Consider the following 26,521-nt stretch of genomic DNA (forward strand, 5'->3'; position numbering starts at 1 on the left):
CGTCACATTATGTAAAATCAATCTACATAACTCCTAGATCACACCAACGAGGGCCACATAACCGCACTACCAAAGAATACACTGAAGTGTTGAACCAACACAATAAGCCGTTCTTCAACGAGCGCACGCGCTGGTTTAATGCTGAACGGCAGCTAAACCAAGTTAGGCCGCGTACATCAAAGACCCTGCAGGTATACTTACCAAGCGGGGCAAGCCTCTCACACCCCCACCCCTGCAGCTCTACCAATAAACTTTCGATAACCATAACAACTTGCTCAACCTAAAAACCACGACATCACTCCGCCCAAAACACCACACGACCAGCATTTCGCACGTCGATCTGATTGTTGACAATTTTCCCATCCCCCTTTCTCTTGTATATCAGCAAGCCTCCGTGTCCGGCCCCCCCGCTTATTTGTTCTATGTGTAACTAGAAGACATCTGAAACACGATACCCCGGTAGACTTCGAGAACCCGCCCCCTCCCCCTAGTCATGTTCGAAGGGCGGCAAAAGAAACCGACAAGGCAGCAAAGCAAAAGAAGGCAAAGAAAAGAAGAAGCAAAAAAAAAGCACGAAAACATCCTAGTCGCACAAAAAACGGTGCAAAAGCAAAACGGTGTGAAATGTAAATTCAGATTTCTACTCTTATGATCACTAGTTATAGATTTTTGTCTGCGTGAAACGTCGTACCCATATTTCCCATCGTCATTCGTCCGTCATGTATCGCCTCACAACTCTCAATCTCCCCATTCGCCACTCGTCAGTGCTCGAAGAAAGCAGGAGCCCAACCTACCTACCGATGTCAAAGACACGGCCTGACGAGCCAGGCGCGCGCATGAATTCGCGCATGGCCTCCAGCGTTGTGGTGTACTCGTCGATCTGATGCCTAAGCCATAGAGTGCGGTACTTGGCTGGAATCGCGAGCTGCAGGTTGCGCAACGCATGTTCCATGGATACGAGTAGTGTGCCTGCCTGTTGCATGATGCGTCGATGGTTGGTGGCCTGGATGGTGATGGTGGAGGGCCGAGTGTGCTCGGCAAGGAAGGCGGTGATTAGCTCTTGCAGGCCGAGACAGCAGCGCAGTGCGCGACGTTGATGCTTGTACTCATTGGAAGAGCTAGAGTTGGAGCCGGGGGGAGCAAGGCCCGCTTTGCCTTGGGAGGATTGCTCAGGGTCCGCGTTGCTTGACTCGTTGTTGAGCGGCTTGTCTACCGCTGAAGGCTGGCATTGATCCGAGCATGGGATATTGCCATGAGGAGGCTGGCTGAGAGCTAATTCAGCGTTGTCCATATTGGCGGTCTAGTGTTGCTTGACTTGTACTGTAAGTGGTTCTTGTTGCGTGAGTGTGATGTTATCTGTGAGTTGTTGGTTGTGGTTGTTAAGGTTTGAAAGAATGGTAACGAGGGGATCAGAGAGATCAGAGTCTGATATTCTGATGCAAGTAAGCTCTGTGTGTTCAGTCAGTGCAATGTTGAGACTACAATGGTGAAATGATCGGTTGACATGAGCATCCAGGACAGGTCAGTGACATAGTGCAAGTAACGATGAAGGGTCAGCCTCTACGCTCATTGCGAAAGACCATCGACTTGACCATGTATTGTGTAGGCACAATGATAAGAAAACCGCCTATTTAAATTCAGTTTTGTCACAGAATGTTCCCGATCACGCTGAAAAACAGTACGGTTTGAACTACAACTGCTACAGATCGAGACACAATCCAAAGTAAACACAATGGACGCTTCACAAGAGGAAATTTTCCTCACTTGCGAACAAGCTCGCAAAGAAAGCGAGAATGTTATGAAAACATGTAAGATTGAAAATATGGGGCACGGTTTCATATCACATCTCTGGCAATCTGTATCGAAGATGTCCAGGTCTCTCACGAAAGGATTTCTCTTGGCCGAATTGCAAAACAGCAAGCCGGCATGGTGGACGGACGATATAGTGCAGCGTCAGCTAAAGACCATCCACCTGATGAGGAAATATGAGCGAAGGCTTCGATACTTGGCTCACGAAAAGGAGATCTTCCCCCTTCCCCGCGGAGATATCTGTGCAACCGAGTCCATTGAATTGCAGGAAGCGGTGTTGACCGGGTTAAACCATACCATGGTAGCAGCGCGAGTTCTATTCTTGTTGCAGCAGAGCGGTGAAGAACGAGGCACGTTTCCGAGCGACGGTGGTCTACGGTACGGAGGCCGTGACTTTTGGACTAATCTAACGAGCAACGGTGAGGTGTTGTTGCCGGAGCGGTACCAATTTCTTCTCTATGAGCATAGACTGGAGCCCCTATCGCTTGAATGGCAGGCATTCGTGGAGCTGGTGGGCTGGCTCACACGCCAGGAGCGTAACCTTGCACAAACGATCCGCGGAAGTTGTGTTGAAGCCGGCGTGATTGGTACAGACGATAGGGTGGGGTTCTTCCAGACATCTATAGCCTACGAAATGATAGGCCCAGATTGCAAGGACTGTCTAGTCTGCCAGGAGGGACTGGCCAAGACAGCAGCAGAAGGGGGGAGGTCCCAATCAAGACACCCTGTGGCCACATCATAGGAAAGAACTGTCTGCAGACTTGGGTGAAGTTATGGGACGGCGATGGGAAACCAGGGAATCCGACATGCCCTATGTGTCGAGCGCAGTTGCCGTTGCTCTATGAAGACATTGAGTCGCTGCTGTTGGTCGAGCAATTTGAATTGCTGCCAAGCGAAGTGCGGCCAATCGCCCGGGAGTGGGTGGCGTATGCACGCAGCGATGAGGCACTGGACAGGGAAGTGAATGCCTTCCTGCTGGGGGCACGGAAGGAGGACATTGATGGGTGTTATGGAGTTGAGTTGGGGGACATGCTGGCAAGGCTGGAGATGCGGCGGCTGATCTTCATCGAGTACCAGAAGGCGCTGCAGGTGCTTCTCGCAGGTATGCAGGCTGGCTAAGCAATGCTCGTGACGGCGCTGGGATAGCAAGTGTTATTTGATCGGGTGGTTTTCTGAAACAGGATACATCTCAAACAATTAGATTGTTTTTTTATGTAGAATGTAAGTAAGATCTCTTTGAGTTGCTATACCCTAGAGTGGAAAGGATAGTACTAACGTGAAAGAGATATATAAAACAGCGCTAAAGGTAAATCACCACATTGGCGTGAGCGCTAGAGCAAGCTACGAAACCACGGGGTCAAATACCGCAAATAAACGTGGTCAAAGAACTTGTGCCCGCGGGGATGGACGAGGGGGCGGGCTTGGCAAGGCGCCAGAGGCAAAATGGAGGACGGGAGATTATAGATTGAGGCAAAGTGCCAAGGCGACTGAGAGTCGGACGGTGAAACAAGATCCATAGCGGTGCTTTGGCGGCCTTGGGTCTTGTTTTGTTTTTGCGAGGCTTGGCCATCGCTTAAAACGGCTTGGGCAATGGTTGGCGTTCCTGCCTTCATTAAACATAGAGACTAGAACGTTGCAAACATTCCGCCCGAGTGGATCCCATGACAGCGCTGTGTGGGGGGGACGTGATGGGAATAGATGAAGTTCATGTCTTGGGTCACCACTCCCAGCGTCGTCATGGACAAGACACCGAGTATAAGTATGGCCCAGTTCGCCTTGCTGTAGAAACCATCGCAGTCCACGACTTTCGATTCTCACTCACTCATTCATTCATTCGCTTCTTTCAACCTTCTCTTCTTTTGAACATATATTCAACTTGCTCTTTACTCCTCCAACATGAAGGCTGGTGCTCTCCTCGCTCTGCTTGTGGCGCCTATGGCGGCCAATGCCCACTACATCTTCAACATCCTCGTCGTCAACGGCCAGACCATCGGTGGCGAGTATGCCTACGCTCGCAAGAACAGCAACGCGTACAACCCCGTCATCACCAACGACATTGTCAACTCCAACGACCTCCGCTGCAACAGGGGCGCTGTCGCTGGTAACACCGGTACCTACACCGTCAAGGCCGGTGACAAGCTTGGCTTCAAGATCTTCAACAACGAGAGGATCGAGCATCCCGGTCCTGGATTTGTCTACATCTCCAAGGCTCCCGGAAAGGTCAAGGACTACGATGGCAGCGGCGCCTGGACCAAGGTCATGGAGAGCGGTCTTGCCAACCCCAGCGCCCCTGGTGTTGACAAGAGCTGGGCCAACTGGGACAAGGATAGGCTCGAGTGGACCATCCAGAAGAGCATTCCTGCTGGTGAATACCTTGTCCGTGTCGAGCACATCGGTCTTCACGAGGGTCACGTGTAAGTAATCATTCCAACAGCATTCAAGACATGAACTAACCCTTCTTTAGTGGCAAGGCCCAATTCTACATGGAGTGCTTCCAGCTGAACATCCAGTCCTCTGGCACTGGAACCCTCGGCCCCACTGTTAAGATTCCCGGTCTCTACAGCGCCAACGATGCCGGTATCAAGTTCAACAAGTGGAGCAACCCCAAGTCTTACCCCATGCCCGGCCCCAAGCTCTACGCCGGCCAGTAAGCGATTCGCATTGCCAGCCAGCCGTCAAGCAAACAAGCAAGCATTTATGCCAGCTGCCCAGCCAGCACACAGTCGAGGAGGAAAGGGTGTTTTTGTTCATATCCGCCCCAGTGGCGCTTCATTTCTCTCTTAGTCTACATTCCATAGCTATGATCAATGTGACTATGCGTTGCTTTCCGACCTCATTATTTTTGAACATTGTGATGCTTCTCAGGTCCATTTCAGTACTAGCGGGCCAGTCATACTTGTCTGCCCATCGTTTATCACGTGACCGATCCCCCTCCACCCAACAGAACCATGATTAAGATTCTGATAGTCGAGAAAAAGCATGCATGCATGTATGGATATAGCCACGGTCAAGCCACTAAGGGTTCACGGACGGGTTCGGTTCCAGTAGGTAGCTCATCACAGCCCTATCGAATGCAAGCCACCAGCCACGCCTGACTAGGTTACTGCACAGAGAGAGCTTCACCTTGTTCCTGTATTTGTTATCCAAGCCAAGTTTCTCGAATCGCAACGCCGCGCTCCTCTACCTACTGCTACTCTCCAGATAATGCTGGCACCGGGGTATTGCTTATGATCTTCCCGTGGGGCCCATCATGTCCGATGACAGAGGTGGCCCAGGTGCCCCAAAGGGATTTTGCTGCGTACCGCCCTGAACAGCGTGGTAGCGACCAAAAAGAGCGCATGACAGTAAATCTTGCACAATCACGGCTAAGCGTCATGGGTTGATGGCGGAGCGGCTTGTTTAGCGCATCAACGCTCAGCCGCATCGACAATCCGCCCCAAGAGGTCCAGAAGATGATCTGGTTCCCGTCGTGTTTTTTTTTCACAACACGGCGTGTGCGCAGCGCATCGTGGGAACGAAGACGGGAGAGGGCGAATCCCAGTGTGCTGCAATGCTGCCCTGCATTGCTCCATGCATAGCGCGGTATGTACTTGGAAATATACATAAGTGGTTGGAGGTGCAGCTGGCTAGGGGGATGGAGGTGAGGGCTGGCTGACGTGTTGGCGATGGGTGGGGCAGGGCGCTTGTGGCAGGGGCGCTAGTGGACAGGCGATGCTGTTGCTGGGGAAGCGGCGACTTGAGTCGGTAAACACCAAGCCAAGGCGAGACGTCAGTCGCATGGGCCCTGCTTAGTTAGCTCTGCTCTGCTTTGCTCTGCTCTGCTATACCGCTGCCCGCTATCATTCGGGGTCTGGCGACCTTCTCCGTACTGCTCTCCGTCTTCTGTTATTGCTACCGCCGATTGCTGTCTGTCGCGTCCTTTGCCTGGCCGACGCATCATCTCGCTCGCAACCAGCGACGCATGTAATCCACCTTGTTACACATCCCAGCCGTTGCAGGTCAACCACACACAACCACAACAACAAACCTAATCCCCGCCATGGCCGTCGGTCAGGCGCTGCCCACGCGCTTTCCTTGTTGGTGCAAAGCAGTCTATTCCTGGGGCGGAGAGGTAAGTCTGCTTCCAAAGCTGCCTCATGCTGTGGCACCTGACCTGACCGCTTTCTCTAGACCAAGCGAGACCTAGGATTCATAGAAGGAGACCTGATCGAGGTCCTCAACGCGGGCGATGGCTCTTGGTGGATGGGCCGTCTCAAGCGCGACAGGCGCATGGTCGGCTTGTTCCCATCCAACTTTGTCGAGCTGCTCAGTGAAGACTACCAGCCATGGGCGCGCAATGGCAGTGGTGGGAGCTTCTCGAGGCAAAGCAGTGTGCAGGAACAGCCCAAACCTGTGCCACAGAAGCAAAAGAGCATGTTCAGGAAACCCTTCACTGCCTATGCTGCTGCAGGCGCCCCGAACCCTGCCGCTGCCGCCCGCGAAAGGCTCCGTGCGGGTGGCATAAACTCCGCAAACGGCACTGTCAAGACGAAGTCGCCATACTCATCCATGAAGCGCCTGTCTCAGGAGAGTAGCGAAAGTCCGCCGCCATCCGCCCCCGCGACAAGAGCGCCCTCGAATCTGCGCGCCGTATCCCCACGACCACCTTCCAAGAGAACACCCGCAGCCCGAGCAGTCTCCCCAGCTCCACCTTCACGTCACGGCTCACGCATACGCGCCCATTCTCCCGCTCCACCATCACCGTACCAACATCAACAGCCTCGTGGCGTCTCGCCCGCACCTCCCGTTCAACACCAGCGCTACAGCAGAGCAGTTTCTCCTGCACCGCCACCACAACCAGCTTATGACCCATACCGTGCCGCATCGCCCATTCCGCCAACTCAGTATCAACGATATCCGCGAGGAGTGTCACCCGTTCCACCGACCCAATATCAGCAGCATCCGCGAGGAGTGTCACCCGTTCCGCCGACCCAATATCAGCAGCATCCACGCGCAGTATCGCCTATACCACCTACCCAGTATCAACATCAGCGAGCAGTGTCACCTATTCCGCCAGCGCAGTACCAGCAGCATTCTCGAGCCGTGTCCCCAGCACCATCATACCAATACCGGGCTTATGACAGAGGTCCATCTCCGGCTCCCTCATTCCGACGACCTTCGCACACACCATCGCCAGCCCCATCTTTTCAGTACCGCGCATACGACCGAGGTCCCTCACCATCGCCGTATCAACACCAACTAGACCACAGCCGTGGCCCCTCACCGGCGCCGTATCATGATGACCTCGAAGAACCTATTGACTCTCCACCACCGCCCCCTCCGCCGCACCGCGTCACCTACAACCCTAGTCGATCGCCTTCTCCGGCTCCTCCATCGCATCTTGGCTATCACACACCCGAACCGCCTTCGCCTGACCCGAGGTCACGTGGCGGTCACTTCACGCCTTCGCCACTTACGACAGCAATGAACGATGTTATGTCCTCTTTGCAAGATATGACCACGACACAAAGTAATGAATCACCTGAGCAAGTCCCATCACCGTCAAACCCATGGTCACCAGAAGCCTTTGATCAAGTATACCAGGCATCCGCGCAGAAAGTTAGAGCACAGTCAGCAATTGATCTGGATGACGATGACGATGATGAAGCCCCGCCAGATGTCAACAATTACATGCAGCGCATGGAGAGTCGTTTACGCCGAATGCAGCAACAGGAGAAAAACGATGGCAGTGACATGCTTATGGATGATGATCAAGGACCTACGGTACCGTTGAAGACAGCAAGTCAGAGACCAGGATCGTCTATGGGTGGCATCGAGCAAGAGGTGGAGCGGAAAGGATCCAGGCTACTCCGGAATCGCAAGTCCGCTTATGACATTGGCCGTAACGCACTTGGCCGTACCTTTACGAGTAAAACGAATTCGACGACAACAACGGCAACAACTCTCACTAGTAACAGCACTAACCGCAGCTTGATGTCTGGACACTCTGCTACGAACATGAGTGCTACAAGTGCTGGCAGCTATTACCGCAAGAAGTTTGGCAAGGATCGCCCGAAGAGCCTAATGAACATAAAAGACATGCCAGGGAAGGGTTATGGATTCGATGACGGCCGACCCGAGACGCCTTTTACTGGTGTGACCTATCACTCAAGCCACGCCTCCCAATCGCGACCCGGTTCGAGCGATCAACAGCAAGCCGTTGTCAGCACGCAAGCAAGCGACGATCCTCACCCACTTGGTGGTTTGAGGCAACCAAAGGCGAAGCGTAGCGGATTCTTTAGGAAGATGATCGACACTGCAAAGACACAAGCAGCCAACGCTCGCAGCACTATCGATACAATCAGTCGGCCTGCGTCTCGAGCAGCTAGTCGCGCTGCCGGCCGTTCTACCAGCCGCGCTGCAAGTCGCATGGATGGTCCAGAGCAAACCGGCATTGAAGGCGGCCCGGCCACGCACTCAGCAAACACTTCGAGGGATATGGGTATTGGCACAGTGGATTGGGTGCAGGTGCGAAGGGACATCAACCGATCTAATTCACTGAGCAAAAACGAACGCGCGGAACGTGCTGAGAGGTGCCAGATGATGGATTATCCCGTTTTGAACCCGATTGACATCCTGAATGAGTCTGTCCAAGGCGACGAAGGCCTTGATGGACTTCCTATTACAGAGCCAACAGACTTCTCAGCTTGCAGTCTCTCTCATGTAGACAAAAGCGCACGCTTCGTTAACAGCATTCCTCTGGGAACAAATCCTGCCACGTTGGCACAGGGCTACATATGCCGCCCGTACCGGAGCGACATTCAGCGGCTTCGCGCCATCTTCACTTGGGTCAGCGAACGCATCTCGTGGGAAGAAGACTTTGAAGGGGAGATGGACCCGCGTCATGTGCTGCAAAGTAAGCGTGGTTGCTCTGAAGAAATTGCCATGGTAGTTGCGGAGATGTGCGCTTCCGTTGGTATGCACGCAGAGGTAATACGCGGCTATTTGAAGACGCCCGGCGAGCCTTTGGATCTCGAATCTGTCGCCCGACCGAACCATTTCTGGAATGCTGTGATCGTGGAAGGCGAATGGCGCGTGATGGACTGCGCACTTGCCGGGCCTACTCATCCAAAACGCATGCATTATTCTACGGCTGGGTCGTCTGTCGCCGAGACTTGGTACTTCCTGGCCCGTCCAATGGAGATTTGCTACTCGCATGTGCCACTCCTCCCGGAACAGCAACACATCTGTCCACCCCAACCTCACGAAGTGCTCATGGCCTTGCCCTGCGCAACACCTACATACTTCCGACACGGCCTCAACGTGGTCAACTTTGACACCAGCGTGCTAAATCTGGACAACCTTGAAATGACGCATATTTACATCGACGTACCTGAAGACGTGGAATGCGTGGCTGAGATTGAGGCAAGATGCTACTCCCAGGATATGGATGGTGACTTGTTCGAGAGTGGAGACGTAGTCAAGAAGCCAGCCCTGGCACAGGCTGAATGGTATGGAGGACAGAAGCGATACACAGTCAAGGCACTCCTCCCAACCGATGGAGGCCAAGGTGTGTTGAAGATCTATGCTGGACCTCGGGGACTGATGGTAAGAACTCTTCCAACTCAGTAGCGAAATCAGTTAACTAACTCCCTGCAGCATTCGAACAAGCTCAATCCTCACAACTTAGCTATTGGTCTGCCTATAACGCATTCTGGCATGAATCCTCCGTACTCATTCCTAACTCTCCATCCGACGCCGCACGCCCAGAGACACGATCTTTATGTCGCTCAGCCACAGTGCGCCAGTTTAGCTCTGAACAATACCTTTGTTTTTTGCGTCCGTCAACACCCATCGTCTCTTACAAAGTCACCCGAGCCTAGCCCCGCAATGCACGGTCGATCTTCACCTAATCCCTTTGCTCGCCCCACATCTGCTATGAGCATGCAGAGCATATCTGCGACTGGCTCAAATTATACCAATCCGTCTCAGGCTTCCTCAGGCTCAGCAAGTAGCAACAGTAACAAGCCGGCCAAGTTAGCGATACAGACACCCTCTGGAAAGATTATCCGTCTGACACGAAAAATTGAACATATGAGCGCCACGAGTGAAGCTGATGGCACAGCATGGGAGACGGTTATCAAGATTGGCGAGAAAGGAACGTGGCGAGGCTTGGTCCTTGCAGATCGTAGTGCGAGGTGGTGTGTCTTTGCTCAATGGGAGTGCGCTTAAAGAAATTTCTCCTTTGGCGCAAAAAAAGCTCGCAGTTTAGTTGCTTCTTCCTCTTCTTCTTGCCTTATTTGTGAGCCACTACTTGATGATTTGTAATGATGTAGCGTTTGGTGTTCAGCATACTAGCGACGGCTGCGATAGAAGTTTCGCATGATTATGGCGTTTTGTAGGATATGGGAGGGTGTGACAATATGATTATGGAGTATTTGGTACTTTTTGCGCAGCTTTGAATAATCGCGATTATCTGACTTTTGAGTGATGCAAGTGACGTATATATGTTGAACAGTGGTCTTATTAGTACGTAGTGACTCTAGTCACAGATAAGATAAGCGCCTGCCCCTCACTCTCTGTTTGGTCCCCGCCACAACTTTTTCCAGGTCTAATCAACACTGAAAAGCATCACAACGGACCATCATGGACGCCGCTATTGCTGAATGGCAAACCCGCGCTGAGGCGCTCAAGCCGTTGAACCTCAAGCAAATCGAGCCCCACCTGCTTGAGCTGGATGCGCACCTCACTCTGCGCTCCCACATTGTCGGTTACACGCTCAGTGATGCGGACACGACAGTATGGAAAACAATTCGTGAGAACCGTGTGGCTCATGCCTTTGTCAAGCAAGACTTGATGAAGAGCCTGTGCCGCTGGTTTCGCTACATTGAGGAGGCCTACCCCCAGAGCGTGGTTGTTGTTAGTGGAGGACAGGGCAAGGAGGGAGCAAAGGGAAAGAAAGAGGGCGGCAAGAACGACGACGCCAACTACGACATCGGACTGCAAGACGTTGGAGATGGTACCGGCATTGTCACGAGATTCCCCCCTGAGCCCTCGTGAGTTTTTCTGCGTTGTTGGGGGTAGAGACACTTGAAGCTAATTATTATGTTGCAGAGGTTATCTCCACATCGGCCACGCAAAGGCTGCGTTGCTGAACGATTATTTTGCACACGAGAAGTACAAGGGCAAGCTGTTGCTGCGATTTGACGACACCAACCCAACCAAGGAAAAGCAAGAGTTCCAGGATGCCATTGTTGAGGATTGTGCGCTTCTTGGCATCAAGCCAGACTCTGTCTCATACACCAGCGATTGGTTCGACCAGCTGTACGAGATGTGCGTGCAAGCAATCAAGGACGGACTTGCATACGCAGACGACACCGTTCAGGAGAAGATGCGTGATGAACGTATGAATGGCATTGCCAGTGCTCGTCGTGACTCGAGCGTCGAGGACAACCTGGCGCGCTTTGAGGAGATGAAGAAAGGCAATGAAGAAGGCCTGAAATGGTGCATTCGCGCAAAGATGTCTGTCGACGATCCCAACAAGGCCATGCGTGACCCTGTCATCTACCGCTGCAACCCCCAGGCTCATCACCGCACCGGAGAGAAGTGGAAGATCTACCCTACCTACGACTTTTGCTGCCCAATTGTTGATGCACTCGAAGGCGTTACCCACGCTCTACGCACCACCGAGTACAACGATCGTGACGCGCAGTACCAATGGTTTATCAAGAACCTCAAACTCCGAAAGGTGCACAACTGGGGCTTTGCCCGCCTCAACTTTGTCAAGACTGTGCTGTCTAAGCGTAAGCTTACCAAGATTGTCGACACCGGCATTGTTGGGGGCTGGGACGACCCGCGCATGCCCACTGTCCGTGGAGTCCGTCGCCGCGGCGCCGTTATCCCTGCTCTCCGCGAGTTCATCCTCAAGCAAGGACCATCCAAGAACATTGTCAACCAGGACTGGTTTGCATTTTGGGCCACTAACAAGAAGCACATTGAGCCCACTGCGGCCCGTTACACAGCGATTGACGACGAGGGCCGTGTCCCTGTAACCATTATCGGTGCACGCGAGGGCATTATATCAGAAGACAAACCAAAACACGCAAAGTACGATCTGGGCACCAAGAAAATTGTCTTCAGCTCGTCGGTCCTCCTCGAGCAAGCTGACGCACAATCCTTTGCCCAAGATGAAGAAATCACCCTCATGAACTGGGGCAACGCCATTGTCCGCAAAATCACTCACTCGCTCAACCCCGTCGACATCGCCAAAGCGGGCCTCACAAGCGAAGCCCGCACTGTCACCGGTCTCGAACTCGAGCTTCACCTCCAGGGTGACGTGAAGAAGACGTCCAAAAAGGTAACCTGGCTGAGCAAAGACCAGGATCTCGTCCCCATTGAACTCGTCGATTTCGACTACCTGATTACTAAAGATAAGCTCGAGCCTGAAGACACGCTTGAGGATTTCCTCAATCCAAATACTGAGACGCGCACAAAGGCGCTGGCGGACTGTAATGTTGCGGAGCTCAAGGTGGATGATATTGTGCAGTTTGATCGTAAGGGCTTCTTTAGGATTGACCGTGCGTTTAAGCATGGGGAGGCGGTTGTGGCGTTCCAGATTCCAACGGGTAAGAGTAAGTAAGATGGTAGTGGAAGAAATGCGTTGGCATATAGGTAGATGTTTGAACAATTTCCAAGAGAATTCATGTATGCCACTAAAAATTTCGATTGAGTGAGATGGAAGAGAAAACATGTGGATCAGTAACAATGTGGCTTGAGTGAAAATACCTTCCAAAGGTAACAGAGGTGCACAAAGAGTGATTTTTGGCAAGAAAATATACAGAATAAGTTACTCGCTGTGATTGCCATTCGGGTATCTATTCATACACTACATTCCGTCTATGCTTTTGCTTCCTCGCTTCCACCAGAGACACAATGAGCGGTAGCTACTAAAACTGCAAGTCGGCGTCGCATCACCCAAGCCCAAACTTCGATCCTCTAAGCGGTGTTGGAGCCAGTACCCTCCTTCCTACCCTGAGTCCCCTCCTTAGTAACCTCATCCGGCTTTCCTTCAGACATCTTCTTATTCCTCTCCTCCTCACGCTTACGTTCAGTCTCCCTAACCAGATCAGGTGGACTATCCTCAATCAGATCCGATTCGCCGCTCAGTCCACTCCACTTGGGCAGGCCATCGGGAACATCCATGACGCGCTGACCGTAGAACATGTGGCAGCGGGGCTTGAAGTAGGCCTTGTCTTCGTCTGTCTTAAGGTGCACCAGGGAAGGGAATAGCAGGATCATGTTGCGGCCCTCGTCCATGATGGGTGAGTGGCAGTAGGAGCAGCGTACTTTGCATGGGAGCTTGTGCTCGATAGACTTCTCAGTGGGGTCGTACCATTCGAGGTTGTGGTGGCCGTGGGTGAAGTTGATGTCTGTCTTGTGGAAGATAGCGGCCCACTGGAAAGGTGCAGCTGGGAGGTGTTAGTACTCATGTTGATGGCGGGTTCGTATACTAATGCTTACCGTGCTGAGTCTGACATGTCGTGCAATGGCATAGCTTGCTGTCTAAAGGCTCTCTCCGGTTGAGCTGGTACTTGACCTTTCCGCAGTGGCAGTTGGCTTCGTACTTGACATCGAAATCCTCGTTCTTCTCGTGGATACGGTATGGGGGACGTTGCTTCCACTCTGACAGTCCTGTCGTCTCCTCACCACGGCTCTGATCCTGGGCCATTCTGAAAGAAGTCTGGGATATTGAGGGGTGCTGTCGTGTGAGGTGCGATGCTAATTGACGTGCACGAGGTAGAGCGTTTGAGGTCGTGAGCAGTGGTGACCGACGAAATGCAATTGAGACTGCGGACATAAGTGAAGTGTGGTGAAGTGAAGAGAGTTTGTGTGTGCTTTTGATGGTTGTTCACCGTCATTATTGATGCTTTATTTGTTGCAATACGCGCATCTGACGTCACCATGACCGCCCACCGTGAACTACTACTACGCGACAACACGCGCTCTAGATTCGCTTTGTGTCTCATTACGGATACCGATCGTCCAAAAGAAAGCGCCTTTTTGTCGCTCAGATGCGAAGCCCAGATTTCGCCTCTCAATGCAATGCTTTTTACGCTACCCCATTCGTTAAAACGTCATTAGTATCCCGCTATCCCCCCATCTCATCACGATTGATCTTGCATCCTTGTCTGTTGTGAGCCGTAGCTCGCTCCCTGGCGTCTCGGGTAACCATATGCCTGCTAAGTCATGACTGCATCACCCGTTTATAGGTACACAAGTCACTGTTCCGTGAGGCTGGTTGAAAGCCACGCTACGGTCCGGGTGTACGGGAACGGGAGCTCAAAGCTTACAGCGCGATTGTTTGTCATGTGTCGCGTGCGCTCATGTTCCTTTAAGTAGCTTTTGCGCTTCTCTACTGGATAAACCGAAAACGTTAATCAGATAATCCAGCCTAGAATTATGTCAGCATTCCTTCAAAACCAATCCGGACTTCTATCACTTACTTGATATCTCCTGCTATCCGCCGTCGAACCGCTTCGAACTCCACCTCGGCCTTGTCTCTTGTAGCGTCTTGTTTCTTCGAATTGATCGTCTTCACACGGAGTTTGAATTTTCCGCTGACAGGCCGGTGGTCTGAGACTTTGATGGTGTCGTGCCGCCGGTATTCCAACTGCTTGATTCTACCAAGACCACGATACAGGAGACGGTCACACCATGCTGGCGACCGCTGCTTCTCAGAAGTATCGTAGTTGTCCGTGCCTGGATCATACTTGTAGGTCGGAGCAAAGTTGATAGGCGACTCGGTGAACGCACGGAGACGGAAACCAGGGTTGCGTTTCCGTGACAGAAGCAACTGATCGCGTTCAAGAAGCTTGGCCAGATTTCCTTGCTGGACTGCGGCAACAACCGAGCTACGAGGCATGGCGTCAATGCGGTAGTTGAGATCGCCATTGAGGATACAAATCTCATGATCTAAAATCATGGAACCGTCACCTCCTCCGACGAAGAAGTTTGCGCAGGAGGTCGGCGAGCGATTCTTTGGCAGAGGAGCACTCTCCATGATGGCAGCCGCGTCGTTGTTGCGATGTACTGTCTGTGTCTGGCCGGCCGCTAGATGGCAGTTGATAAAACACAACGAAGAATCGTCAATGAAGAAGCGCACAACAAGAGCGCCTTTGTTTCCCACGCGGCCGCTGAATCCAAGTTTGATCTCTGCTGCACACACGTCGCGAATGTTGGCCCGCTCCGACTCTTTGATAAATACACAAGTGAAAAGGCCGACAAGATTTGCAGTATGCAACAACACATAGTTTTGTTGAGGGACTTGCTCATCCAAGACACGCACAAGGTGATCTCGCCATGCTCGGTATTGATGAGACATGTGCTCATGCTCGGACGTCTCCTTGTGTTTCTTTCTCTTGAATATGCTCTTAGCGGTTATCTTCTTGTCTTCCAGGTCCACCAGCTCTTGGAAACCAAACACCAGAATGTCCGGCGGGTTCGCAGGCTCGAGTAATTCCCGGAAGAAGTTTCGATCTTCTTCTGAGCCACGGATTGTTGTGGGCTTGGTTGCACCGGCATTCCAGGTCATGACTCGTGCTGAGAGTTCTCGGAATTCACAGTACTCGGAATCACGCTGTTGCATTAGAGTTTCTACGCTGTGTTAGTCTTTTGCATAAAGATCAATTGACCATGGGTAAGCTTACCAAGCCAGTCTTCTTTCATCATACCATCCCAGATGCGCAGCATGGAATCGGTTCCTAGCGATGCTACTTGGAATCTGTCGAGTTTCCAAATGCTAGTACGGTCTGCCAAAATTCCGGCTATTGGCTTATCGTGGGCCTTCCAGTCCTTCAAGACCTTCCAGGGGTTAGATTTCGTGTCATACACATAGATCATGCCAGTGCTGTAGCCAGCCCACAGAAAATCGCCGACACCGACTAATGAACTGATCTTGTACACGCTGACATTGACGATTCCAAGGCATTCGAGGGTCTTTTTGGCATATATTGTGACCTTGCCATCGGCATGGCCAAAGTAAATGCGATCGGGCTGACTGCTGATGATGGCGCCAGAAGTCACATCGCCGACATTGAGTTGCGAGAGTGGTCCTTCTGTCAGTTGAACAAAATGGTTATTGTCCATGGTGCGTGAGTAGACCCGGATGTCTTTGGCCGAGGCTACCCAAAGCTCCGATCCAGATACAATTGAGAAGGTGTTGCCTCGAGGAATGCGGAATGTATGTGGAGTTTGTTGCAAAGACGGGCACCCGAGCTCGTCAGCTGGCCAAATGTGGATTGCACCATCTTCATCCATGGACCACATCTCTGAGGCATACCGGAAGATTTTTATAATAACGCTCCTCGCATGCGCATTGGCCTTGGTATACACGACACTTTGTGTGGCGATATCAATCTCAAGCATCTCGCCAGTATTTGTTCCCAGCCATAGTCTCTTTCCCTCATCCTCGACATCTTTTGCTGGTCTGAATGCAACCGCTGTAGCTTTGACTGTATCGCCATGCGACAAGCTCATGAGCAATCGTCCGTTCAGAATATTCCATACATTCGTCACGTATCCTGTGGTGCATATGTAATCTCCACAGATGGCAAAGAGTTTGGTTTCGTAACCGGTGGGGATTCCGGTTGTGCCGTCAGGAAACACTGGTGGTCTACGGTTTGCTTGAGAAGAGTCTGGATATTCTGTTAGAGCAGTGGTTGGCTGTTTGTCTCCGTCTGTGTCATCCTCGTCGGAGTCGTAGTAGCGCGGCTGCGATAGCTGCGAGGCTGGCATTGGCGCTGCCTGAGAAGGCCGTCTCATTTCCCCAGAGTTTCGTGGGGGCGGCGGTCTCGGAGGCTCCAAAGGCTTTGCAGGGTTCCTGGACAAGTGACCGGTTGTGTTTGTTCGCCTTGGAGGCAACCTGAATTTGCTATCCGTCTCTTGTCCTGTCTGAGTAGGACGGGATTGGTCAAGAGAGCGGCGCACAGGCAACTCTGGCGGAACCGCTCTTTGAATTTGCACACTCTTGCGCAAATCAAAGTTGTCCTTTTCTCTCCGTATGGGTAGTGTAGGGCGCTCGTCTGGCATTTCACTTGGCAATGGTGGCGGTGCAGCCTTCTTCATGGGTTGCTTTCCTGACGGGCGAGACTCAAGAGAAGATAGCTTTTCGGCCACGGCAGGATGCACCGGAGGAGGTGGAAAGTATCCATTGTTTGTTGAATTCGTCTTGGGCTTGAGGAAGCCCGAGTTGACGTACGGTGACTCGCCCTTGGCGCTCTCCCCGCTGCTACTGGGTGGCGTACTGAAGGGGGACAGGTCAACAGCATCTGACGTGGCCTCTGGTGCCAGATTTGCGCGCGCAGCCGTATCCACCGAATGCGACTTTGGGGCTATCTTGGGTTTCCCAGCCCGATTTACAGGCGGAGGCACTGGGGGCGCAGACGCTGTCGGGCGGTCGCTCTTTTGCGGATCGTTGGTGCGGCTTGAGCCGTTGGAGGACTCGAGAGCGGCATGAGGGGTCGGTCGCGAGGGCTGCGGCGCATAAACGTGCGATCCAGGTCCGAGTTTGGGGGAAGGTTTTGGAGACTGGACCAGAACTTTGGGCGGCGAATTGGTGGGTGATCTGGGGGGTGAGGGGGAGAAGGCCATCATGGACGTAGGTCGCGGCTTCCCACTGTTGCTCCAGGGCATGCGCCCAAGTGTGTTAGACCGCGGCGTCACGGAGCCGGAGCCGCTGTAGTCGGCCACGCTGAGGGAGCTGTGGGAAACATGCTCCCTGGGTATATCGAGGGATATGCGCCCATCTGACCTTCGGTTGTCTTCGGGCGCAGGAAGGCGATCAGTAGCACCGGGAGAGCGCTGACGGGCGGCGGGTAGCGAAGATGTCGACTTGTTGCTACTGAGTAGATTCTCGAATTGGGCGCGCAAAGAGGAAACAGGCTTCTGTAGTCAGGGTCAGTGCATAGGTTCTTTCTCCTGTAACATGCTATGTATATGCGCGAGCAGGCTTACAATGGACGAGCCATCCATATTCTCTTCTGGTGGGTTGTCCATGGCAGGATGGCGTGTGCTTTGTTGGGCGTGTTGGTGGTGGTGGGGGGAGAGACTTTGTCGTCAGCCGGCACCAGAGGGAATCCTATAGATGTTCATTGACGACCGAGGACGGCTTCCCATTTGGCGGTGGTGGGCAGCATGCAGCGACAGGAAGTTAGTTGTCTGGCGTGTTTATGTCGAGGCCCAAAGGCCAGGCAGGCTGTCCGTAGGGCTCCCTAGTGGAGACGCGTACACTGTCCTTCGGCGACAAGGAACAACACGGGCGCCGGCCGGGGTGTGTGAGATTGTTTCAGCAACAAACGGCGCAGTCATCTGGCGAGCTGGCGGGCGTTGGCCATGTTGTTGGGGGCAGGGCAGGGCTGTCGACTCAGGGCGGTGTCGGTGTGGATGTCGTCGTGCGTGTGCATGTCTGTGGCCTCGTCATGGCATGGCCGGCCATGCTCCACCATGGCAATGGCACTACCCAGGAACCGCCAGCGCCCTGCCCCGGAACCCTGCACCGCACATGCACACCACCGCCCCGGCCAGGCGATCATCAGGCACCGGGCGAATGGCCGACGACCCTCGCACACGCCAGACTAGCACAGCTTGCATCCAACCTCTACACACGTCCATACTTCACACTACTACGGTACATTGACATTTGCTGGTCCTCGCCCTCGCCCGCCATGTGGTAACGAGCTCCTCTCTCCTCCTCCTCCTCCGCCGCCACCTCCGCCGCCAGCCCGCTGACGCCCATGGTCCATGTAGCAAACACGTCCTCAACGCCCAGGTCTCCATCCGTTCCCCCTGTTGTATGTTAAATACGCCACCGCGACAATCAGCGACGACGACGTGTCTTTGCTGACCAGGAGTGACCAGGCAAAAAATGGTTCGACTGCGCACAGTGCCACGAGGAGCAGTCCAACCACCCGCTCATGCAGACCTTTGACATGACCTTCATCTGCAAAAAGTGCAAAAAGGCCTTTCGCAAGGATGCGCGCGAGTTTGAGGATGCGTGAGTACACTAAAGCTTCCTTTCTCGCTGGGCATATGGGTTGACGAGGCACAGCGACGAATACTGCCCGCACTGCGACAACCACTTTGTCCTCGAGGCCAAGACCCCCAAGGCCTCACTGCAGGTAGAAGGCGAAGACGTGCGCAAGGACTCGAGGCATGTCCCCACCCCTCCCGCTGACCCATGGCCCCCTTATCTAACCCGCTATCCAGGATGTTGAAGGACGACCGTGTCCGGAGCGAGCAGCTGCAGAGCATCTTCGACGTCAAAGAGGCTTCCTACAAATTGGGCTGAGTATTATCCTCTCCGCCCCAATCACCACCACAGCAAACACAAGCTGCAATCAGCGCCACAATCACTACGCCACAATCACTACGCCACAATCACTACGCCACAATCACTACGCCACAAAACAGCATCACGCACCGAGCGGGGGACTGGGCAAACAGAAATGCATCGTCACATGCTACATATATGTTCTTCATGGGCGATAGCTCTTCATCATCTGTACTAGACAGGTTCATCATCAGGTCTAACCTTCTACCACATCAATGTCATTCGTGCCTTTTTCGCCATCACTCATTATCCGTGTCTCTCTACGCTCCGCCAGCTCCAGAGCCTTCGCCAGGAGTCTGGCGGGTCAGAATGGCTGCCTGTCCCGTGCCGGGTTGCCTTCCAGGCCTCCTGTTTGCCGCCTCCTCTTGCTTCTCCGTGTTGATGTTATCAACGTACTTCTCGATGTCCTCGACCGGCAACATCTCGATCGGCTTGCCCGGTGCCATGATGGCAATCTCAATGTTCTTTGCACCCGTCTGCACAACCTCCAACAGTGACTTGACTGTGAGCTTGATTGTCTCCTCCCTGTCCATGCCTTCCTTGTGGTTGCGTTCGAGAAACTCGCGGACGGTCTTACTTGATCGGCCAATCGCATTCGCTTTCCTGTCTCTGCATTAGCGCAATCAAATATCCGGGCCAGATCAATGGACGTACCATGCTGAGTAGATGCCAGAGGGCTCCGTCTGGTACAAGCGCGGGGTCTTGTCGTTGGGGTCGAAACCGACTATGAGCGTGCTGATACCGAACGGACGGACACCACCACTCTGTGTGTACCTCTGCTGCACACCAGCAACATACTTTGTAATGTACTCTATTGATACAGGGTCCTCGACGGTGAGGCGATGTGATTGTGCTTCCAGGCGGGCCTTGTCGACCAAGATGCGGGCATCGGCGTTGAGTCCAGCGAAAGCGAGAGCGACGTGGGTATCGACAAGGCAGATCTTCGAGGGAGTAATCCGAGTATCTTGCAGCTTCATTGCTGATCGCTTCTCACATCCAAGTACCACTATGTCTGAGCCTTTGACACCAACAGCGCATGTTCCTAGGGCAAGTCAGTCTTTGCCTTTGCAACTCCTTTTACTGCCACTGCTCACCTCGCTTGACAGCCTCTAACGCATATTCAACCTGGAAGACGTGACCGTCAGGACTGAAGACTGGCACCGTTAGCTATATCGTCAACTTCAAGCAGCATATGCCCGTACCGGAGAGAGCTCGATCGTAACCGGACGCCATTGTGGAGTAATTTGTGTGCTGTGGTTTGAACTTCTTCTTATTTTATCTCTAGAATTCGACAGTGAGACTCAGCAGCGGGAAGGCGGGGCAGAAAGTTGTTACAGGCGACAAGCTGCTTGCGGGAGCTCCAGAGCTGGCCGCGTCGATGCTCCCGCCTAAACGATGCCAAGGATTATGGCACGTGCGCTCTGTTTCCTCTTATGTCATCCTTGTTTGCTAACTAGTTAGTTATCACCGAAGGCGATATAGGAATAATTCACTTTTTCTTCATCACTAATTGCCATGGCTTCTTCGGCGCGCATGGTATCGTCGACGCTGCGGCGAACTGCAATCTCTTCGCGTGTATCATCGCGCTACCAATGTTTGCGACTGTCAAGTCAAATTCGTTGGACCGGTACCTCGTCAGCGACTTCGGAGCCTCACCAACCTGACGAGCACGGTGGCGTCAAAGGCCCAACCGCGCCCTCAAAAGCAATCAAATACACCTCGGAGTCGTAAGCCTTCACCTTTGCGCAAGCTTTCAAACTTTGCTAAGCCGGTCAGGTACCCCCATCTCCAACGCGACTCAAAATTCACCAAGTTGAACGAAGAGCACGTGAATTATTTCAAAACTCTGCTGGGCTCAGAGTCGGCTATCATTGATGGTGTTTCAAAAGATGCATCGCAGGATATCGAGCCCTTCAACAGTGATTGGATGCGCAAGTTCCGCGGCCACACCAAACTAGTTCTAAAACCCAGCTCTACTGAAGAAGTTAGCAAGATTCTCAAATACTGCAATGACAATATGCTCGCCGTAGTTCCACAGGGTGGTAACACTGGCCTTGTCGGTGGCTCCGTGCCGGTTTTCGATGAGATTGTCATCAACATGCAGAAGATGAACCAAATCAGGTCCTTTGATGAAGTGTCTGGTATCCTAGTCGCTGATGCTGGTGTTATCTTGGAGAATGCCGACAACTTCCTCGCCGAGAAGAACCATATCTTTCCATTGGATCTCGGTGCCAAAGGCTCATGCTACATCGGCGGTAATGTCGCAACCAATGCTGGCGGTCTCCGTTTGTTGCGCTATGGCAGCTTCCACGGAAACGTATTAGGTCTTGAGGCGGTACTTCCAGACGGCACTATTGTGGATGACCTTTCCACGCTTCGTAAGAACAACACCGGATATGATCTGAAGCAGCTTTTCATTGGCGGAGAGGGTACAATTGGCATCATCACAAAAGTTTCAATCATCTGTCCTCGAAGGTCGCCGGCAGTCAATGTCGCATACTTTGGCCTCGAAAGCTACGAGAAGGTTCAGAAAGCATACATTGAGGCCAAGGGTCACCTTTCTGAGATTTTGTCAGCTTTTGAGCTTATGGACGGACGGACACAAAAGCTGGTAAACAGGGTAACTGGTAAGAAGATGCCACTCGAAGGCGAACATCCTTTCTACTGCCTGATTGAGACCAGCGGTTCCAACTCAGACCACGACAGTGAGGTGAGGCATTCGACTTTCCTTCAAATATACAGTCACCGCTGACTCCTTGAAGAAATTGCAATCTTTCCTAGAGCACGTCATGGAGACTGAGGTCGTCTCGGACGGTGTTCTCGCTCAGGACCAAACCCAAATTCAGGAACTATGGTCATGGCGCGAAGGCATTACCGAGTGTCTTGGCCATGACGGTGGTGTCTACAAGTATGACTTGTCGATACCGATTGCAGAGCTCTACGACCTGGTCAATGAGACGCGCGACCGCTTGACCGAGGCTGGCCTTCTCGGTAGTGATCCTACACACCCAGTTGTTGACGTTGTAGGATACGGCCATATGGGCGATGCCAACCTGCATCTGAACATCCCAGTAAGGAGGTTTGACAAGATTGTGGAGAAGAAGCTTGAGCCTTTTGTGTACGAGTGGGTACAAAAGCGAAATGGCAGCATTAGTGCCGAGCATGGTTTGGGTGTTACCAAGAAGCCGTACATTGGATACAGTAAGAGTGAGACCATGATCAAGTTGATGAAGCAGATCAAAGATCTCTATGATCCTGTAAGTGTTACCCACATGGATCAACTTTGCCGTCAGACTAACGTTGAATCAGAACGGTATCATGAACCCGTACAAGTATATATAAAAGTCGCTACGAAAACAATTTATTGTCTTCGGCTCTCATAGCCGTTCAAACCTCATTCTTGCATGGTTACCCTCTTCTAGTAGCTTCACCGCATTATCTTCATATATCGCATTTCTTTGCTCTTCATTGAAGAGATTCTCCAGACCATCCTTCATTCGATCTGCGAATGACTTGACGAACTGCGTTTGTGTAAAGGGGAAGTCGCTTCCATACAGCAATTGCTCGTGCGAAATGTTGAATCCCTCAACGAACGCTTTCAGCTGTCCGTTCCCACCACTTTCTCCGTCAAAGGCGAAGCCAGCTAGATCAAAATAGAACTGGGTTTCTAGTTGGCGTCGTACTGTTGAATGCTTCAACACCCTCCCGCCAGGCACCACACTGGAAAATTGGATGAAGCGCGTCATCAGTGGTGGCAAGGCACCTCCAGAATGCGGAATGACAAACTTGACATTCGGGCAGCGGTCCACAGTCCCTGTGCTGAAGAGGTTGATGACAGCGCGCGCGGTATCGAAGAAGAATTCAAAAATGGGAACAGGGTACTGGTCGCCGAAGGGCAGCGCGTCAGTGGTCTGCGCAGGCGATGTCGCATTGCCATGCTTTATGCACGGTTTTGTAGGGTGAATAAAAACGGTTGCGCCGATTTGGTTGAGTTTGTCGAAGACGCGATCCAGCGCCTTTTCACCGACATAATTCCCATGGTAGTTGGTCATTAGCCCGAAACCCTCTGCCCCTTCACTGATGCACGTTTCAATCTCTACCAATGCACCTTCGACGTCTGGTAACGGTAGCGCGGCCCACACGCCAAACTTGTCAGGATGCTGCTTCTTAAGTTGCGCAGCATAGTGGTTACATTGGCGCGTTAGATCCCGACCCAATGCATTTTTGCCGGGTACAATGTGCGTTCCAGGTGAGGATATGGAAAGGACAGACCTTGATACGTTGGCCGTGGCCATCATCTCAAGATGTCGCTCAAGAGACCATTCTGGGATGGCGGGCATGCCATCGGGGTTCGAGTGCCCATTCTCAGCTAGTGCAGTGCGATAAAAGGGGGGAAGAAAATGAGAGTGTACATCGATTCGTCTGGGTAGTGGGTGGGACATGTTGGTGGTATACTGCGGGACTGCAGTCGTGATGGTGCAGGCCAATAAGAATGTTTGGACAAGGCGTATGGAGAGCATGGTGCTGATGCTTCAACAGCGCGTTCTTGTATGGATCATTATGTATGATTCGAGTCATGATTATTTACGCTTGTCAATAATTGCATAAGCAATATGTGACGCTCATTGCTTGGACACTTCACCGTCAAGTGGCATCCTTCCTGGAATTCGGGACCCCGCTCCGGTTGTGGTACAAGGCATACATGCACTGCTCCTTATGGCAACGGCTCGTACTCGGCTCGTCAGCTGCAGACTACAGGCAATACTATAATGGGTCCGTACTAGGCTATGCTATGCGAATCTGCGGACAATTCATCGTGCAGGGGAACGCGACTCAAGAAGGCATGAATATGCCGATGGCGACCAAAGATCCTGGCCGTCGATCCGATGCCCCACCAGCGGCTTCCAGATGCGCTTTCCCTCACTTTTTGTTCTTTCCTCACTTGCAGCCATGACACCCCATCTTCCGCCACACCACTTTGGATCCCACCCTTGGTTTCCTCTTCGCCATGGAGAAGATTACGGATAAGATCAACGCGCTGCCTGATGGCGCCAACTACTTCTCCCTCGAGTTCTTCCCGCCCAAGACGGCAATGGTGAGTTGACCCCGCCGCACGCGACCACGGCCAACAGACGGATACCGGAATAGCAAAAGCAGGCACTAATGGTGCCATATAGGGTTTTGCCAACCTTCAGACTCGTCTAGAGCGCATGTCGCAGGCCCTTCGTCCTCTCTTTGTTACTGTCACTTGGGGCGCTGGCGGGTCCACAGCCACGAAATCGCTCGAACTGGCCGAGATCTGCCAGCGCCAATTGGGCCTCACAACATGTCTCCATTTGACGTGCACAAACATGAACCGTCAGCTTATTGACGAGGCGCTTGAACAGGCACAAGTGCTAGGTATAAGGAACATCCTGGCCCTGAGGGGTGACGCACCGCGCAGTGAAGAGTACAGAGATGAAGATACACCGCCTGAGCAGGACTCGAACAAGGACTTCACATGGGCCGTCGATCTTGTCACGTACATTCGGAAGCAATATGGCGATTACTTTTGCATTGGAGTTGCTGCGTATCCCGAAGGCCATTCAGACCAGAGCCACCCTGAGCACCAAGATCCAATGGCGGATCTACCGTACCTCGTTGAAAAGACTAAGGCAGGCGCCGACTTCATCATGACGCAGCTATTCTATGATGTTGAGGCCTACGATAAGTATGAGAAGATGCTAAGGGAGCACGAGAGTGGAGTGTTCAAGACGATACCCATAATCCCAGGACTGATGCCAATCCAATCGTATAAAATCCTGCTTCGAACAACCAAACTTTCGCATGCGAAGCTACCCACAGACATACTTGCACGGTTGGATGCGGTGAAGAGCGACGATGAGTTGGTCAAGCAAGTCGGTGTTCAGATCATGGACGAGATAGTAGAGCGTATCAAGGCACGGCCGGACACATGCAGGAGGGGTTTCCACTTCTACACGCTCAATTTGGAGAAGGCTGTGTCGCATATACTGGAAGACACAAAACTCATTCCCAGCACATTGATTGACGACAATGAGGTCATTGTCGAGACAACTCCCGCCATTAACTTGGAGCCGCCACCCAACGGCATCATGCCCCACCGACGTCGATCATCAGCTGTCAACTCCGGTCCACGTAACAGAGTGATAGTGTCACATGTTTCTGCTGCCCGGTCGAGTAACCCTTCGTACGAAGCAACTGAAGAAGAGGCTGGAATCCCGCGAGGGCCAATCAACACTCGCGCGAATACCCTGGCGATTTCGGAAGGTGAGGGCTCCCTAGGCCGTGAAGCAACATGGGACGACTTCCCCAACGGTCGATGGGGCGACGCACGCTCGCCTGCGTTTGGTGAGATTGATGGCTACGGTCCAACACTGCATGTCTCGACTCCACAAGCACTCAAGCTCTGGGGACACCCCACTGAGAAGAACGATATCTCGACACTGTTTCGCCGCCATATCGAGGGAGATCTTGAAGCTATACCGTGGAGCGAACAGGGTCTATCACCAGAAACCTTAACCATCAGCAAGCAACTGCTCGCTCTGAACGCCAAGGGCTGGTGGACCGTCGCCTCACAGCCCGCCGTCAACGGCATCAAGTCCACCGATCCTGTCTTCGGCTGGGGCCCCAAGAACGGCTACGTCTTCCAAAAACCCTTTGTCGAATTCTTCATCCCCGCCTCAGAATTCGCCGCCTTGCAACCCAAACTCGACGCCCACGACCAAATCACGTATTTCGCCGGCAACGCCGCGGGCGACTTTGAAGCCAGCCAGGAAGACGGCGTAAACCCCGTTACCTGGGGCACGTTTGCAGGCAAGGAAATCGTTACCCCGACGATCATTGAGGCTGTAAGTTTTAGGAGCTGGCTCGATGAGGCGTTTAGTATTTGGCGCGAGTGGCAGAGGATCTATCCCCCAAGAAGTGCGACGAGTACGTTGCTGGGTGAGTTGAGGCGCGATTACTGGCTTGTCAATGTTATTTGGGGTGATTTTGTTAACGGCGAGGGGCTTTGGGAGTTTTTGCTGGAGTAGATATCGAGTTGCTGTTAGTTATGACTAAGTATGTTTATGAATGATGTCAAAGAGACGGGGCAAAAAAGGGGAAATCAACAAGTATCAAGTTGTCTCGTATGGACGCCTTTTCTTCTGCTATGAAGCTCAACTAGTCAAGCTGATATTTTCTTCGTTGTCTTCTTCTGCTCAGGGATATCTTTAATCTTATACATGCCACATGTACTTGAGTTATGCCAAGATGACTTTTTTCATCTTGATATCTGCTTGTGATAAACTCCTAAAACGCCAGCCATGCTACAGTTTCCCCCCCCCC

General features: G+C 52.6%; 14 protein-coding genes across 14 annotated transcripts; 8 read left to right on the forward strand and 6 right to left on the reverse strand.

The window, feature by feature from the left end:
• Positions 1-413: 413 nt before the first annotated feature.
• Positions 414-584, reverse strand: COCSADRAFT_34206 (uncharacterized protein; the record flags this gene model as incomplete). Its single annotated transcript, XM_007698376.1, has 1 exon — positions 414-584. A coding segment is annotated over one exon (164 nt), but the record flags the coding sequence as incomplete, so codon positions are not given.
• A 206-nt stretch (positions 585-790) lies between these two features.
• COCSADRAFT_352250 (uncharacterized protein) lies at positions 791-1,291 on the reverse strand (the record flags this gene model as incomplete). The annotated part of the gene is made up of 1 exon (XM_007698865.1): positions 791-1,291. The coding sequence occupies one exon, from the start codon at positions 1,289-1,291 to the stop codon at positions 791-793; it is 501 nt and encodes a 166-aa protein (XP_007697055.1).
• A 441-nt stretch (positions 1,292-1,732) lies between these two features.
• On the forward strand, positions 1,733-2,551 carry COCSADRAFT_157777 (uncharacterized protein; the record flags this gene model as incomplete). The annotated part of the gene is made up of 1 exon (XM_007698866.1): positions 1,733-2,551. One exon carries the CDS (start codon positions 1,733-1,735, stop codon positions 2,549-2,551), a length of 819 nt encoding a protein of 272 aa, XP_007697056.1.
• Positions 2,552-2,622: 71 nt separating this feature from the next.
• Positions 2,623-2,928, forward strand: COCSADRAFT_157778 (uncharacterized protein; the record flags this gene model as incomplete). Its single annotated transcript, XM_007698867.1, has 1 exon — positions 2,623-2,928. One exon carries the CDS (start codon positions 2,623-2,625, stop codon positions 2,926-2,928), a length of 306 nt encoding a protein of 101 aa, XP_007697057.1.
• Positions 2,929-3,436: 508 nt separating this feature from the next.
• Positions 3,437-4,640, forward strand: COCSADRAFT_34207 (glycoside hydrolase family 61 protein). The gene is made up of 2 exons (XM_007698377.1): positions 3,437-4,223; positions 4,274-4,640. The coding sequence occupies exons 1-2, from the start codon at positions 3,706-3,708 to the stop codon at positions 4,458-4,460; spliced, it is 705 nt and encodes a 234-aa protein (XP_007696567.1). The 5' UTR covers positions 3,437-3,705; the 3' UTR covers positions 4,461-4,640.
• A 1,016-nt stretch (positions 4,641-5,656) lies between these two features.
• COCSADRAFT_179068 (uncharacterized protein) lies at positions 5,657-10,270 on the forward strand. The gene is made up of 3 exons (XM_007698868.1): positions 5,657-5,920; positions 5,980-9,396; positions 9,448-10,270. Exons 1-3 carry the CDS (start codon positions 5,849-5,851, stop codon positions 10,018-10,020), a joined length of 4,062 nt encoding a protein of 1,353 aa, XP_007697058.1. The 5' UTR covers positions 5,657-5,848; the 3' UTR covers positions 10,021-10,270.
• A 164-nt stretch (positions 10,271-10,434) lies between these two features.
• On the forward strand, positions 10,435-12,427 carry COCSADRAFT_157781 (uncharacterized protein; the record flags this gene model as incomplete). Its single annotated transcript, XM_007698869.1, has 2 exons — positions 10,435-10,844; positions 10,903-12,427. The coding sequence occupies 2 exons, from the start codon at positions 10,435-10,437 to the stop codon at positions 12,425-12,427; spliced, it is 1,935 nt and encodes a 644-aa protein (XP_007697059.1).
• A 356-nt stretch (positions 12,428-12,783) lies between these two features.
• Positions 12,784-13,516, reverse strand: COCSADRAFT_157782 (uncharacterized protein; the record flags this gene model as incomplete). The annotated part of the gene is made up of 2 exons (XM_007698870.1): positions 12,784-13,256; positions 13,309-13,516. 2 exons carry the CDS (start codon positions 13,514-13,516, stop codon positions 12,784-12,786), a joined length of 681 nt encoding a protein of 226 aa, XP_007697060.1.
• A 391-nt stretch (positions 13,517-13,907) lies between these two features.
• Positions 13,908-18,052, reverse strand: COCSADRAFT_288904 (uncharacterized protein). The gene is made up of 4 exons (XM_007698871.1): positions 17,800-18,052; positions 15,495-17,730; positions 14,292-15,441; positions 13,908-14,239 (listed from the first exon to the last, which is right to left on the reverse strand). Exons 1-4 carry the CDS (start codon positions 17,839-17,841, stop codon positions 14,170-14,172), a joined length of 3,498 nt encoding a protein of 1,165 aa, XP_007697061.1. The 5' UTR covers positions 17,842-18,052; the 3' UTR covers positions 13,908-14,169.
• A 457-nt stretch (positions 18,053-18,509) lies between these two features.
• COCSADRAFT_168599 (uncharacterized protein) lies at positions 18,510-19,132 on the forward strand (the record flags this gene model as incomplete). Its single annotated transcript, XM_007698872.1, has 5 exons — positions 18,510-18,514; positions 18,592-18,635; positions 18,703-18,838; positions 18,893-18,994; positions 19,051-19,132. The coding sequence occupies 5 exons, from the start codon at positions 18,510-18,512 to the stop codon at positions 19,130-19,132; spliced, it is 369 nt and encodes a 122-aa protein (XP_007697062.1).
• A 302-nt stretch (positions 19,133-19,434) lies between these two features.
• COCSADRAFT_82819 (uncharacterized protein) lies at positions 19,435-20,407 on the reverse strand (the record flags this gene model as incomplete). Its single annotated transcript, XM_007698873.1, has 4 exons — positions 19,435-19,777; positions 19,829-20,216; positions 20,269-20,328; positions 20,377-20,407. The coding sequence occupies 4 exons, from the start codon at positions 20,405-20,407 to the stop codon at positions 19,435-19,437; spliced, it is 822 nt and encodes a 273-aa protein (XP_007697063.1).
• Positions 20,408-20,689: 282 nt separating this feature from the next.
• Positions 20,690-22,516, forward strand: COCSADRAFT_82172 (uncharacterized protein; the record flags this gene model as incomplete). The annotated part of the gene is made up of 4 exons (XM_007698874.1): positions 20,690-20,901; positions 20,951-21,884; positions 21,937-22,431; positions 22,484-22,516. 4 exons carry the CDS (start codon positions 20,690-20,692, stop codon positions 22,514-22,516), a joined length of 1,674 nt encoding a protein of 557 aa, XP_007697064.1.
• Positions 22,517-22,551: 35 nt separating this feature from the next.
• COCSADRAFT_81765 (uncharacterized protein) lies at positions 22,552-23,616 on the reverse strand (the record flags this gene model as incomplete). Its single annotated transcript, XM_007698875.1, has 1 exon — positions 22,552-23,616. One exon carries the CDS (start codon positions 23,614-23,616, stop codon positions 22,552-22,554), a length of 1,065 nt encoding a protein of 354 aa, XP_007697065.1.
• A 513-nt stretch (positions 23,617-24,129) lies between these two features.
• COCSADRAFT_136346 (uncharacterized protein) lies at positions 24,130-26,520 on the forward strand. Its single transcript, XM_007698876.1, has 2 exons — positions 24,130-24,269; positions 24,352-26,520. The coding sequence occupies exons 1-2, from the start codon at positions 24,183-24,185 to the stop codon at positions 26,224-26,226; spliced, it is 1,962 nt and encodes a 653-aa protein (XP_007697066.1). The 5' UTR covers positions 24,130-24,182; the 3' UTR covers positions 26,227-26,520.
• The last annotated feature ends 1 nt before the right edge of the window (position 26,521 follows it).

The sequence above is a fragment of the Bipolaris sorokiniana genome (genome assembly GCF_000338995.1).
Source record: "Bipolaris sorokiniana ND90Pr unplaced genomic scaffold COCSAscaffold_3, whole genome shotgun sequence".
Taxonomy (NCBI): Eukaryota; Fungi; Ascomycota; class Dothideomycetes; order Pleosporales; family Pleosporaceae; genus Bipolaris; species Bipolaris sorokiniana.

Coding starts and splice junctions, on each gene's coding strand:
- COCSADRAFT_179068 (XM_007698868.1), top strand. CDS start 5,849: ATGGCCGTCGGTCAGGCGCTGCCCACGCGCTTTCCTTGTTGGTGCAAA. Junction 5,921..5,979: donor TCTATTCCTGGGGCGGAGAG/GTAAGTCTGCTT, acceptor CGCTTTCTCTAG/ACCAAGCGAGACCTAGGATT. Junction 9,397..9,447: donor CTGGACCTCGGGGACTGATG/GTAAGAACTCTT, acceptor AACTCCCTGCAG/CATTCGAACAAGCTCAATCC.
- COCSADRAFT_136346 (XM_007698876.1), top strand. CDS start 24,183: ATGGAGAAGATTACGGATAAGATCAACGCGCTGCCTGATGGCGCCAAC. Junction 24,270..24,351: donor TCCCGCCCAAGACGGCAATG/GTGAGTTGACCC, acceptor GGTGCCATATAG/GGTTTTGCCAACCTTCAGAC.
- COCSADRAFT_288904 (XM_007698871.1), bottom strand. CDS start 17,841: ATGGACAACCCACCAGAAGAGAATATGGATGGCTCGTCCATT. Junction 17,731..17,799: donor ATATGGATGGCTCGTCCATT/GTAAGCCTGCTC, acceptor CCCTGACTACAG/AAGCCTGTTTCCTCTTTGCG. Junction 14,240..14,291: donor CGGATAGCAGGAGATATCAA/GTAAGTGATAGA, acceptor ACATAATTCTAG/GCTGGATTATCTGATTAACG.
- COCSADRAFT_34207 (XM_007698377.1), top strand. CDS start 3,706: ATGAAGGCTGGTGCTCTCCTCGCTCTGCTTGTGGCGCCTATGGCGGCC. Junction 4,224..4,273: donor GGTCTTCACGAGGGTCACGT/GTAAGTAATCAT, acceptor ACCCTTCTTTAG/TGGCAAGGCCCAATTCTACA.